The 12596-nt window shown below is 46.7% G+C and overlaps 1 protein-coding gene across 13 annotated transcripts in view; it reads right to left on the bottom strand.

Moving 5' to 3' along the window:
- Nucleotides 1-12596, bottom strand: part of HSF4 (heat shock transcription factor 4) — a 37001-nt gene that overhangs the window by 2714 nt on the left and 21691 nt on the right. For 12 of the 13 annotated variants that reach the window (XM_064386306.1, XM_064386304.1, XM_064386305.1 and 9 more), the window contains 8 exons: nucleotides 11345-11420; nucleotides 9867-9931; nucleotides 8127-8226; nucleotides 7318-7442; nucleotides 5338-5562; nucleotides 4014-4119; nucleotides 2627-2692; nucleotides 1002-1089 (listed from right to left, as the gene is read on the bottom strand). In XM_064386306.1, the coding sequence (XP_064242376.1) occupies nucleotides 1002-1089; nucleotides 2627-2692; nucleotides 4014-4119; nucleotides 5338-5562; nucleotides 7318-7442; nucleotides 8127-8226; nucleotides 9867-9931; nucleotides 11345-11420 (851 nt within the window). Of the gene's footprint in view, nucleotides 1-1001; nucleotides 1109-2626; nucleotides 2693-4013; nucleotides 4120-5337; nucleotides 5563-7317; nucleotides 7443-8126; nucleotides 8227-9866; nucleotides 9932-11344; nucleotides 11421-12596 lie in introns of all 13 variants that reach the window. The other variant, XM_064386309.1, reaches the window with a different exon arrangement.

Genomic DNA, 12596 nt, shown 5'->3' with positions numbered 1-12596 from the left:
TCCCAACTGCAGCAGCAACTGAGGAGCCTCACTCCAGCAAAATTGCTTGGAAATACCTGAGTTGAACTTGGACTCACTCAAAAGCCCATTAAAATCAAGGGGGACTCTCTGCACATCACCAGGTGGGTTCTGCCTGAAAGCTGAGATGCCTCACAAGTGAAAGAGGGACTGAATGTTGGAGACACTGAGAAGAGGATGAGAGCAGCTGCTCTCCTTCACTCAAGATGTGTCTTTCTCCCTCTTTGTGGAAAGGCTTTGCAAACAGGGGATGCTCAAGGACTCTCTTCAGTGTACCTGGGCTTTTAATGCCTTTGAGGTGCTCGTGAAAGAGGCTGAGGCTGCAAGTCCTTGAATGACACACAATGAATCAAAACTGGGGCAGGTTCAGGTGGCCACAGCACCAAACTGGGGCTCACAAGAGCTTCTCTTTCAGGTCTGTCACAGCTGAACACACATGAACATACATCATGATTCCACAGCCAGGACAACACTCCTGGATTCATGTCTAAGGTCAATAACACACTTTATCAGTCAGCAAGTGGATCAGCTGGACTGTTCCCTTGAGGTCTGCTAACAGGTCTGGAGAAAGGGACACACAGCATGTGCCTCTGGCTGCCAGCAGCTACTGGGGCACCTCCTCTGCAGCAGGAACCAGAGGAACCCCAAGATTGCACCAGCTCTTACCACCCCTACCCACTGAGATCACCACATTGCTCTGAGGTGGCAATGAACAGGCAGGGAAAACACTGTCAGACATGATGGGGACCCAGTGCAAAACCAGTTCAATTCCATTTACACTTCAGTTTATCCCCCACCCTTTTCCCACTGCTCAAGAAGTGGCTTAGCAGCTGCTGTGGGAACACTGCTGACTGACAGTCATGAAAGTAAAATGACAGATGTGGTTTGGTCCCTCAAATGGCCAACTGTCCATGCTGGACATCCTACGTGGCTGCCTGAACTGCATCCTACTGCCAGGTCCACAGAGCTGCTGGTGCTCTTACCTGGGCAGGTGCTGTTCAATGGTGGGTTGAACACTTTTGGGGGCAGCTCAGTTGCACTCTTCTCCAGATCCACCGTGAGTCGCTGCATCTTGATGCAAAAATATAAACTACAATGTACAATTATACAAAGACAGGGGAGCTTGTTAGAACTAGGCCATGTCTGAGCCCCAGTGCTTCACCCCACTGCACAACACGCACAGGAACACACGAACACAAGCCATCCTCCCTGCCCAGCCTCTCCCCCAGCCTCAGTGCCTTCACTAGAACAGCCACACCACATGCCCAGGGCAGATCTGCCCCAAGGACAGGGCTGTGGGAGGTGCAATCCCCTTGTCAGCATTGGATAAAACTGTGTGAAGCTCATGTCACATGAGGGGCCAGGCTGCTGTCACTGTGGCTGCCATACAAAGCAAACCCACAGTGACAGCAGCCAGTACAAAGGGGAAAGAGATTTTCTTTCCATTTTCCTAAGACTGTCTTTAAAGTGAAACTGGTTTTTGCTTACACAGTGCTCTAGCACAGAGCTCCTGCACATATTGCTTCCACACTTCTCCATGCTCATGACTGTAGGACAAGCAAGAGCTCCTGGGAAATTTAGTGGGCTCAAGGACTGAACTATTGAACATTGCAGCCTCCTTTCCTGGCCTTTTATTGCAATTCTTTTTAAAAGGTTATAGCCCTTGCTTCCAAGACTTGCTAATCAATATTAACTATTTCTTAGACACTCTTCTTCCTAATACTCAGGAAGTGGAATTACCTAATTCAAAATTATTAAAACTTAAAAAGGATGTAGATACCATGAAGAAGGCTTAGAGACCTTTTGCATTTCATTACTTGAGCATGTTGTAGAGATATCTGGCAGAACCATTCAAGCCTTCATCCAACTTAGTTGTCAGCAAGGGCTCTGAAAATTCACTCTCTCTCACACAGGAAAAGGAGCCCAGCCATGCAATACACTTCCAACCTTAATCCTTCTGTGAGTCTACAGTTTCCTTCACTGTTTATTAAACCTGCTCTTTCTGCACTGCAGAAATGTCTGTGTAAGTATCAAATCCAAAGAAATACTGCCCAAAAAGTTCTCCTTGCTTCTTCATGCACCGGCATGCAGGAACCTCTGTTGTAATTGCATGGTATTTTACTGCTCCTGAAACATACAGGGATGGCTGCACTTTGCAAAGGCATATTTTATAAAGATCTCTGCCACAAAGACACTTTATAAATCTATGGTATTAGTAGGATGTGGCATTCTCACTAAGAGAAAGTTTAGAGCAGCCGGTTGCAGTTAAAGGCTCCAGGACACCAACAGTCAGAGGTTGTCCCCAGACAAAGCCTGGCTGAGTGGGAAAAACAGGTCAAGAGTATAATACAGCACTGCCATGCTGCCCCCAGGAGATGCCTACGTGCTGTGCTTGAGCTCACTCTCCCCTCTGGTTATGAAATAACTTCCTCAGTGATGCACAAGCTCTGCTTCATAGTTCCATTATTATTTAGGCAAATAGATCTAGAGGAGGTGTCCCTGCAGTGGGCAGGGGCTTTGGAACAGGGTGAACATTAAGGTGATTCCACCCCAGCCATTCTGGGTTTTGTGATTGCTGTTTCATAGCTCAGAAACACACAGCTCTTACCGGGGGCAGACTGGCTTCCACTTCAGTCAAATTCCACTCGCTCAGAGACAAATTGGGATTAAAGACCTGTTGGGACAAAACCACAGTTAGGGCTGTGAAAGGTGGAATGGTTTGAGATTCCCATGCCCTGCCCTGCCCTGCCTGCTGGAGGGTGCAGCCCTGCACTGACTGCAGCTGCAGACAAAGGCTCCTGTGCTGACTGCAGGCACAGCTGGGCTGGGCTGGGGGCACTTGTGCTGAGCCAGGAGCCTGCTGCCTGCCAGGGAGGGACAGCACAGACACCCCATGCCACTGGCCTGTCGCTAACCAGGGCAGCTCACACACAAATCAAAGCCCCTTTCTGCTGCTCTTGAGTCCTAGGACACTCCCAGATTCATATGACTTCTAAAAGCATTCCAGAGTTTGGTAGCAGAGGGCAGGTTACTGTTGCATCAGGGTTTTAGTGGCAATTTCTTGACAAGTCTGAGCAATTTGGGAAAAGGATCTGTTGATCTGAGGCCAATTTTGTGATTCATTCTCACTCCTGTGACAGTTGCACAGAGAGAGAAGTGTGTCAGTAACAGGAAAACACTTCCTAATGAGAAACAAGAAACAGAAACCAACAGTGAGTGATAGAGCAAGCCATTAGAAAAGCTCTCACAGACACTTGGGAAATGCTTGAAGAGAATAAGATTGATTTTTTTAAATGACTTTTCACTCTGTTTATCCATGCAAGCTTACAATGTGCCTTTACCTGAAGCACTTCCTCAAGGGGCCATATATTTGACATACAGATTTTTTTCTAACATACAGTTATTTGATTATTGGCAAAAAATCGTTCATATACCAACTATATGTACAACAGAGAAATAAACAAACCTTCCTATTTCTGCATGTCTGCTTAAGAAAAAGCCACCATCAGTTTTCTAAAGAAAGATTATCTAAGAACTGAGACTGATAAATAGCTCAGGATTTAATAGAGAGGATTTTACACTGGCTACACTTCCCAGAATGTGAGGAAGAGGGGAAGGAAGGAAAGGCTAAACACAATCTAGGAATATCTAAGATGTAGAATACGCAGAAAATAAATTAACCCCCACAAAGCATTACTAAACTAGCTAGAGAGTCACATTAAACCAATTCTACATAAATGTGTCAGGTCTCATGTCTATTTTTTTGACAAATGCACTGTTTTGTGCCCCTAGAAGTTCAAATATGTATATTAAAAAGAAAAGAAGGGCACAATTTAAAGCTGAAATCTTATGAGCAGGTCAAAACAGAGCTGAGACTCTGCATGTGGCAGACAAAATGCCACACGAGAACAAGCAGCATGACCTGAGTCACAGCCCAAAGGAACCTCTGTGAACTTCACAGCCCTGTTTGAGGCAGCCTTCCCAGCAACACTCACATCCAAGAGGCTGGCAGGCTCCAGGCTGTACTGCTGGCTCCTCAGCAGCAGCTGCAGCCCCTCCAGGCTCCAGTCGGTGCCCTCCAACGGGTCTGAAATGTCTGTTCTGAGAAAACACAAGGGGAAACATTGCCACAAAGGAAACTTGCAGAGGTACCTACAGAAAGCAGGACTGAGCAGCCTTCCAAAAGGATGTCCATGTTTAAATCTCATTTTGAAAACCAAGAGCCTGCTGTCAGCCTGGGTTTATGCCATAAAACTTGGTTTAATCCCAGAGTACAACTCAGCAGAGCACACAGGGGATGGGCAGATGGTAAAACAAATGAGACAATCCCTCTCCAGGGTGACACGTGGCTTGGGGATGGATAGTCTCTGCACATCTCCTCAACACTGGGAAAATTAAAGCTTTCCTTAGAAGAAATCCTTTTAGAAATCCACTTTGAACCAGAACATGCTGCATTGCCATTCTCCTTGGTCCAAGATGCCTGAATTACTGTTAATTAATGCTTTTGAAAGGAGTGACTTTTAGCTGCAGGCTGCATTTACTAGAGACATTCAGCTAAATGAGCAACAGTGAGGCCCTGCTGTGATTAAAGCCCCCAAAAGTTATAAAAATTTTCTCATAAAATCAGGTCTTTAAAAAAGGGATTATTTTTCTTCTAGTAGTATGTTTTTAAGCATCCAGTGGGTTCAGAGGGAGGACTTTGATTCTCTGTAAGGAAAATGGAAGCTTTTCTGATAACGCTATTGAGTGTTTTGGGTTCCCCTCCTTACAGTGCTGCAGTTGCTATCAAGAATGAGCTGCAGTTAAGTTCCCCATCACCCACCCAGCTGCACCATGCTTTCCTTCTGCTGGACACTCCCCATGACATGGGTGCAGTTGGGATTTCAGTCTCAGAGCACAGCCCCAGAAGTGGCACTGGCATCACCCTGGGGCTGAGCCTGATGTCCCAGTGCCAGTCCCCTGGGCAGGGCTGTAGCACAGTGCAGGGCAGGCCTGCACACAGACACAGATGCTGCTCTGGGCTCCAGCTTTCACTCGGACTTTGGGCAAATCCCTCTCAATGCAAAAAGCCTCTTCCTGCTCCCACAGTTCTGCACATTCTCTGAACTTCTTCCTCTGCTGGCTCCTTCAAGCAAGTGATTCACATGCCCTCTACCTCTGTGAACTGTCCCCTGGGATTCAGGGGTCCTCTGCAGGTGCCACAGGTAGAGGATGGAGCTCCCCAGGCTTGGTGCTTGCAGTGACCCTCCCTCCCCACCCTGGGCATGGGAGGAGAGGCCCATGAGCAGGCAGGGCCCCAGCTCTCCCTGCTCGCCTCACCTGTCCAGCAGGGCCCTCCTGCCTCTCCTCTCGGGTGCCTGGGAGGTCCCAGGTGGGGCTGCACCACAGCTGCCCTTGCCCTCCAGGACAGACTGAACCATGGCCACGGGCAGCACCGGGGGCTCGGCGCAGGCGCGGCAGCCGGGCAGGGGCACCTCGGGCTCCGCGCTGCCCTTCACTCCAGGGCTCACTGGCTCTTCCTTGATCAGCATGAAGCACTTCTCCCTGCAGCAGAGACAAGGCTGAGCACCACACACCCCTGCTCTGCAAAGGCCTTGTGCTACTGGGAAGGGCAGCAGCACGAGGCCTTGCTCCCACTTCCCACCAAACTGACACAGAAGGTCTTTCTATTTCCTCAGATGGGCAAAAGAAGGCAGCAGCCTCTCTTTCTTTTCAGCAAGCTCCAGAAACCTGCTCAGCTGGAATATCTGCAGTCACTTCATCAGTCACAGCTATAATGAATTTGTCCCATTCAATGGTTTTGCAAATATGGAAAATAAATTTCTATGCACTGATCATTTCTTGGGTGAGTGTTAGGGCCAGGTTAAAGGGACACTGGGCTAAAGAGATTCCCCTGAAAAAGAAAAGCTTCCACTTTAGAGATAAGAATGGGATCAGTAAGACCATCCCATGCAGGAGTTAGGATTGAATCAGCAAGCACTCTAGAGATCCCAATGACACAGGTCAGGATCCTGTGGCCCTGCAGGACTTGAACAGAAGCTGTTAAGATCTGACAGTCATAGTCAGATGTTTTGCTTGGTTGGAGGCAGAGGTTTGCCTTTTCCAATGGGAGAGGCACCCCACATTATTTCCAGATGGATAAATGACAATGAAATTTTGTTTAGAAGCATTTTAAGTGTAAAAACCTACTCTGTGTTACTCGTAGGAGATTTTAGAGCTCCCTATGAACCTGCACAGCTGGAGCCAAAGTGACAAAGGCACAGAGATAACAGGGATGGTTTGTGACACTACAGAGCTTCCCTCAACATTCCGTTCAGGTCATCTTCTTATCTCGTGGGGCCTAAATTCCCACCAGAAGCACAGCTGATTTAGGAGTTGCTACACCTGACCTGACTGGGGCCATGGCTGGCTCAGATGCTAAAGTTGTGCAGCCACAGAACAGATCAGAAGCCACCAGATGGCACTCAGTAATTAGTAGAAATAAGCAACTTAACTTGAAGGTTATATCAAAGATTTTCTGCTTTAGAAATGGCTTCCAGGCTTGCCTTTTTTTTTTTTTTAATCTGAAGCTCTTTACATGCTTCTATTTAATTTTATGGCTATGGTTTCAATTATGCAACAGATTTACAGGCAATTTCTAGAGTATAACTGCCTTGCCTCTATGCCTGAGAAACTGTTTCCATGATTCATCTGTCTACTTACTTTCCACTGACATAGCTTTAGCTGTTCTGCTGCTAGCCCTAAATACACTGCATGTCTGTGGCAGGAAGAGATAAGCATTAAAATACCTCTGCATTCAGTTCTTAAGTTACTGGGGCCTTTTCACAGAAAAGTTGTCAAACATCGGAAGTTGTTGTGATGCAACCTTTCTGTTCTCATCTGTTAGATGCACAATTTGATTGCTGCTTCTTTGCCAAAGCCAAAAGGAAACCCTCCTTTCTCTCTCTCAACAAACCCAACAAGTGTCAGTATCTCATTATTTGATTAAGTCTGAGACTGTCCCTGTCTTGGGACTTAGGACTAAAGAAACATGGAACATTTCACCAAGTGGGGAGTGGAAGTTCTCAGCATGAAACTCAGGACTTTGTTTTGAAAGTTATGCTGTTATTAACCCCCTCTAATTCTGAAAATCTGACCCACTTTGCAAACTGGAAAGAAGTATTCCATCCCATATCTCTATAGAGATTTGTAATCAGACAGAAACTTTGGTAGAATTACAGCCCTAAAAAACTCTTGAGAAGAGTTGCATAAGCATGTTTATACCCAACTCTCCCTATTTTTAATCACAAACATGTTTACCTATCATTTTCAGGAGGGGATTGCATATTCATGATGTTGGATGGTGATGCTTCAGTAACATCAGATATGATGGGTCCTCCAGCAATTGCAGGGCTGTTTAAGCAAGAGGCAGGCTCTGTTGATGGCTAAGAGGAAAGCAAAAGCCATATACATTTATCCTTCTGACCCCAACACAGGTCTAAGGCCCTATCTGAGATAGCTAGGGTTTATTCACTGTGATTTTGAGTCCTCCTTTATGGAAACCAAGAAAGATTTTACCTACTATGCAACATTATAATTTCCTCTCACTTTTCCTCCAACCGCACAGAGGTACAGGTGTGAAATGAACCCTGTGAAGTGTCAGCAACCAAGAGGTTTTACCATGTCTGACATTTTGCCTAGACTGCTCAGCTTCCTCTGGAGGGAAAGATCCAACACTGCCCAACAGGGCTGTATGAGCCTCTCATGCCAGCTCATATATTTTAACTGCATGACAGAAGTGTCTGGTGTCTGGCTGGATGATGGTGGGGATCCCTCAGAGGCTACAAAAATCCCGCTTTTATTCCCTCAAAGTAAACAAGGCTGGAGAACCAACATGGACAGTTCAATGTGCAGGGTCTGCCTTTCCCCACAAAGCCCAAGGCCTCCCTCATGAAGGCATCCATAAAACTGGGGAGCTGAAGGAGTTTTAAATGTCACTCAGCTTAGCAAACCTCGTTTCTTCTTCACTGCCAAACTCTTGCCAAATTACTTACTCCACAATCTCCATTATTGCTGCAAACATTCCCCCCAGCCAGAGCCACCCCAGAGAGGCCAGAGGCTGAACCCACCGACTGTATGAAGTAGGGGTCATGGAGGGGGTCTGGGGACAGATGCCGGCTGAACTTGGGCACCGGTGCAGCCGAGATCCCGTTGTCAAGCATCAGAGGTCTGTGAAGAGAAACAGTTTTATCTTCCATCATGTACTGACTGGCTCCTGGCTGCTCACACACAAAACATTCCTGAGGCAAGAGCTCTCCTCCCCTGTCTAATCTAGTTCTCCTCAGTCTTTCTTGCCTGCTGTTATGGGCAAGGAAGGCCAACAACAGTTTTGGAGGAGGTCACCGTCAAAAAAGAGCATTACCCAAACAGAGAGGGGAAGGATGCAGACCTGCCCAGGCTGCCCAAACCTACCCAGAGCCCCCAGGCAGCACTCTGCTCTGCACCAAGAAGCTCCAGGCTGCACACCATCCTTTTCTGCAGCCATTTAGAAGAGGCAGGAAAACACAACCGTGAAAGATAAAACACTAAGGATGCAGATATAGACACAAGAGCTGAGGTTTATGGAAGACAGACCTTTGTGTTTCCAAGGAAGCAGGAACTCCAATTACCTTGCAAATTGCAGCTGGTTGTAAAGTGTAATCCCCCATCATAAGGGGGTCAATACAGTTGCTGTGCAGGTAGTTCTGTGCTCTTCTGCCCTTTTCAGCACAGTTTCTCACTAATTATTTGTCTTTTTACAAAAAAGCAGTGGTCTAAGACATTTCTTAGACTGCAAAGCTTTTACAGGGAGGACACAGCCCTGACCATGAAAATTAGAGGTCAGATCTGGCATCTCGTTTCTCTGCTTGCTCACTTTACTGGAGGAAAATTTCCCAAGTCATGAACCCCAGCAGCTGCTATTCTCCCCTTCAGCCCTTTTCTTTGCTATTTGCAGTGTTAGCTCTTCCAAGAGGCTCAGCAGAGGAGGTAGGCAGAGATGCACATACCCTGCTGGCTTGTACAGATTATGGGCTCCTTCATTCAATCCTGTGCTGCCTTTACAATCCTCACAAGAGGAGTCAGTCAAGAACAAGGACACTGACTTAATGAAAATTGACTCCTTTGAGCTGCTTGTGGGAGGTCTGGCTCCTTTCTCCTCAGCACGGAGAAGTTTCTAAGTTGTCAAAGCCTACAAGGTAATAAAGGTGGGAACTGGAGGCAGGTCCCTGTCCTCAGCAAATTCCATTCAACTGTCTCTTCCCCTTCTTTAAATCACAAGCACCCCAGGGCAAGAAAGGCATAGCTGCTCTCCTGAAAGGCACTAAGCTTCCTAATTCAAGTCACTCTACTCACTTGCCTTTAAGAGCCTATCTAAAGATAGCCCTCAGCTAAAATTTTTCCCCACCTTCCTCTTTGTAAGGCCTGAAGGTTAACACCACCAAGCCAGTGTTGGATATACACCACATTCAGTGACTGTGGGTCAAACTAAAGGTGTCTGTGGGCTGCTCCTGCTGCTGCCAAGTGGCAAAACTGGAACGTGTAGGAGCAGCAGTGGGGTCCTGCCCTTTGGCCTCCCTCTAGTTAGCACTCCCATGTCCCTCTGCGTGCTGTGTTCCCCAAATAAAGGTCACGAGCTGACACGGTGCTTCTCTACAGAGCAGTGAATGGGGCCTGTCAGCAGGTCTGACTCTGCACTTCAGCCCATTCAGCTCCCATCACCATGGAGCCCTGGTCCGGTGACCGCCCGCCCGGGCGAGCTGAGCTTGTGCTTTTACTGAGGGGGCAGCATTATGCACCCGTGAGCGTGTGCACCACACACGGGGACTTACAGCTTCCTCTTTATCCCAGGGCTGCTGGGGCTTGATTGGAGCTGGCCAAACAGAAACTGAATCAGCTGTCAGGAGAGATCAAAATCCGGTGTTAATCAGCAGAGTGATTCAGCACTCCCTGCTCTCGCAGCCATTCTTGTCTCACACATTCCTCCCTCCCAACAGCACCCCAAAACAGCCATAGAATATAGGAGCCAAACTGCATGAGACATTGGAGCCTGAAACAGAAATGAGCCGTCCAAGAACTCAAAACAGCCTGCCTGGTTTTCAAGGGACAAAGCCAGGTGCCTGCTTTGTGCAAGGGTTCCTGGATGCATGTGCTCAGCACTTTCTCTCTTCACTTCGTGCATGAAGAACTTCAGCTGGTCCTAACAGACCTGTGAAGTGCACATGCAAACATTCCTAGGCCTGGAGTTAGACCTGGATCCATTAAAGTTTTCAGAGACATTTAGGAGAGGTGCTGTAAAGTCTGGCAAAGACTTTGCAAGTGAGAGAGGCAACTCCCCACGGAGAGCCTGGATGGAAGTCTGAGCTCTTTCAGATGAGTTTTTCAGTTCTGTGAATGTCAGTGTTGATATAACAGGACACTAAAAAGGAAGCAGAGTAGCTTTGGAGAGGAATCACTTAGCAACATATTCCCAGGTCAGCTTGAACTTAATGCTCTGCTTTGACCTCCAAACAAAGAGAGCATTATTATTATATATCACAGCTGGCTCTTACTCATTGCTCAATATAACTAAATAGAGTTGCATAAAAGCCTCTACAATGAAGCATGTGGCTGGTCCAGCCTCAGAGCTGGAGGAAGGCTTGATAGCCTCGTGCATTTCTGTCCAGTCCTATGACTCCATGATGCCACGTGAGGGTCAGAACGTGGGGACTGGGATGTGTGATGTGCTCAGTCATGTCAGCACCATCCAGGAATCACTGGAGAGGCCTTTTCTATACTGGTCATGCTAGATTTTAAGGGAGATGGTTCTGCAGCCTAAAAGGTTGTACAGTAATTCCTCAACTATACCAGTAATGCCAGAAAATGTAACTGTGGCTGTTACAATCCCCCAGTGGGGCAATGGGTGGCCAATTCTGCACCTGCAGCTTCCCACAGGTGCTGGCAGCAGTGGGGTTCCTCTCGTGAACAAATGGAAGAGGAAGATTCGGGAAGCCCAAAGGCATTGGTACAACCAGAACACAGCCAACAAAGGGCAATTAGTGACAGTTATGCTCTCCTGCCCAGGATTTCAACAGAAAAGTGGTTTCTAACATCAAAGGAAGGACTCACACAGAAATTAAAATCTTTTGCTTAAGGGTCTGTGCTTTGTTAATGACCTGTTTCTATAGGACACATAAAAGCATCACACAACTTAAAGAGAAAATAATTACACTGTGATATCACAGTGTGGAAATTATGGGACAAGAAAAAAAATCAGAGGAGGACATAGACCAGACAGCACAAGCAAGTTTGGAGTTTATATGGTAACTACCTTGTTGATGACTTTCTGTTGCTGTGAGTGGTTCTGCCGCAGAGAAACAACTTCCCGCCAAAGAACTTCATTTTGCCTGAAAGTGAAACAGACATTTGCCATGAGAACAGAAACATCAACAGCCCATGGTGCTGCCATGATGCACACTAGATTCAACTGTGCAAAGTCTGTCTCACTTCCAGGCTCTTGCAGTGTTTGGCTCTTTTCAGTGTCCCAAACAAGCTCACACAATTGCCTTCCTTTTTCTTCCTGGACCTCAAGAGAACTATAGACCAAAGCATGGAGGAAAAACATAAAGAGAAGCCAACATTTATAGGGGAAGGTAACAAGAGGACACATGTTTTTGTGGAACATTTGGGCCAAACTCAGAATTTCAGAAAGGCCTGATTTGTGACTGAGTTATTTGGATCACCCAGACTGTCCTTCCATGGGAGCCCAGAAAACAAAAGCTCTCCACAACTGCACCAGTGCTCCCAAAGACAAGAATATGAACAGAGACCCTGTGTATTCTACCTGCTTAAAACTCATACAAGTGGTGGTTCAAATGCATGTTTGGTAGTGACTGGAGCAGACAAAAAGATGCTCCTGCATCTCAGAGCCTTGAACTAGGAGGACTGTAATGATGATATCAGTGGGAGCCACTGATTTAACCCAGCACAGACCTGTGTCCAGCTTGCATAAAGAAAATGTATTTTCTGTCTGTAAACAAAGCAGCACAGAGGGGAGCTTACAGGCTTCCTCTAACAGTCAGCCAAACTAGGTGGGATGGAGAGAGGCAGAGTTTATTTACTGTGCTGCCTTCAGCTCTGGATGCCAGCCAAGTCCATGCTGCTAAAGGTTTTGCCAGCCAATTTATCTCTAGAGTATATGGATGTACCTAAACTGTCAGGCCAGCAAAACCTATCATACAGGTGAGACTGATAAATCCTTTTGCTTTTTAGTCTTCCTAGTGTGGATGGATGCTAGAACTGGGAAGGTAAGGTCCAGAGATCTGAAGAGAACAGTAGAACAGCTTGTATAGCAAGAATCTCTGCAGTGAGCTTTCTGTACTGGTCCTGACAGGATTTTCAGCAAAGCACCATTCCTTAGTCTGACAGCTTGTACTGGAGTTATGTCCTAATTGTTCTTCACCAGTGTAAATTTCTTAACATGGAATCAGCTTGGGATTTCTCCTCTGTCTTAGTTTATAAAAATCATATTATTTTCATCAGTTGAATGCAATTTTGCCAGATGGAGGGAAGGAGCAAGCAAA

The sequence above is a fragment of the Passer domesticus genome, chromosome 12 (assembly GCF_036417665.1).
Source record: "Passer domesticus isolate bPasDom1 chromosome 12, bPasDom1.hap1, whole genome shotgun sequence".
In the NCBI taxonomy this organism is placed as follows: domain Eukaryota; kingdom Metazoa; phylum Chordata; class Aves; order Passeriformes; family Passeridae; genus Passer; species Passer domesticus.
The sequence above is the reverse complement of the archived record's forward strand: the minus strand, read 5'-3'. Positions and strand labels throughout refer to the sequence as shown.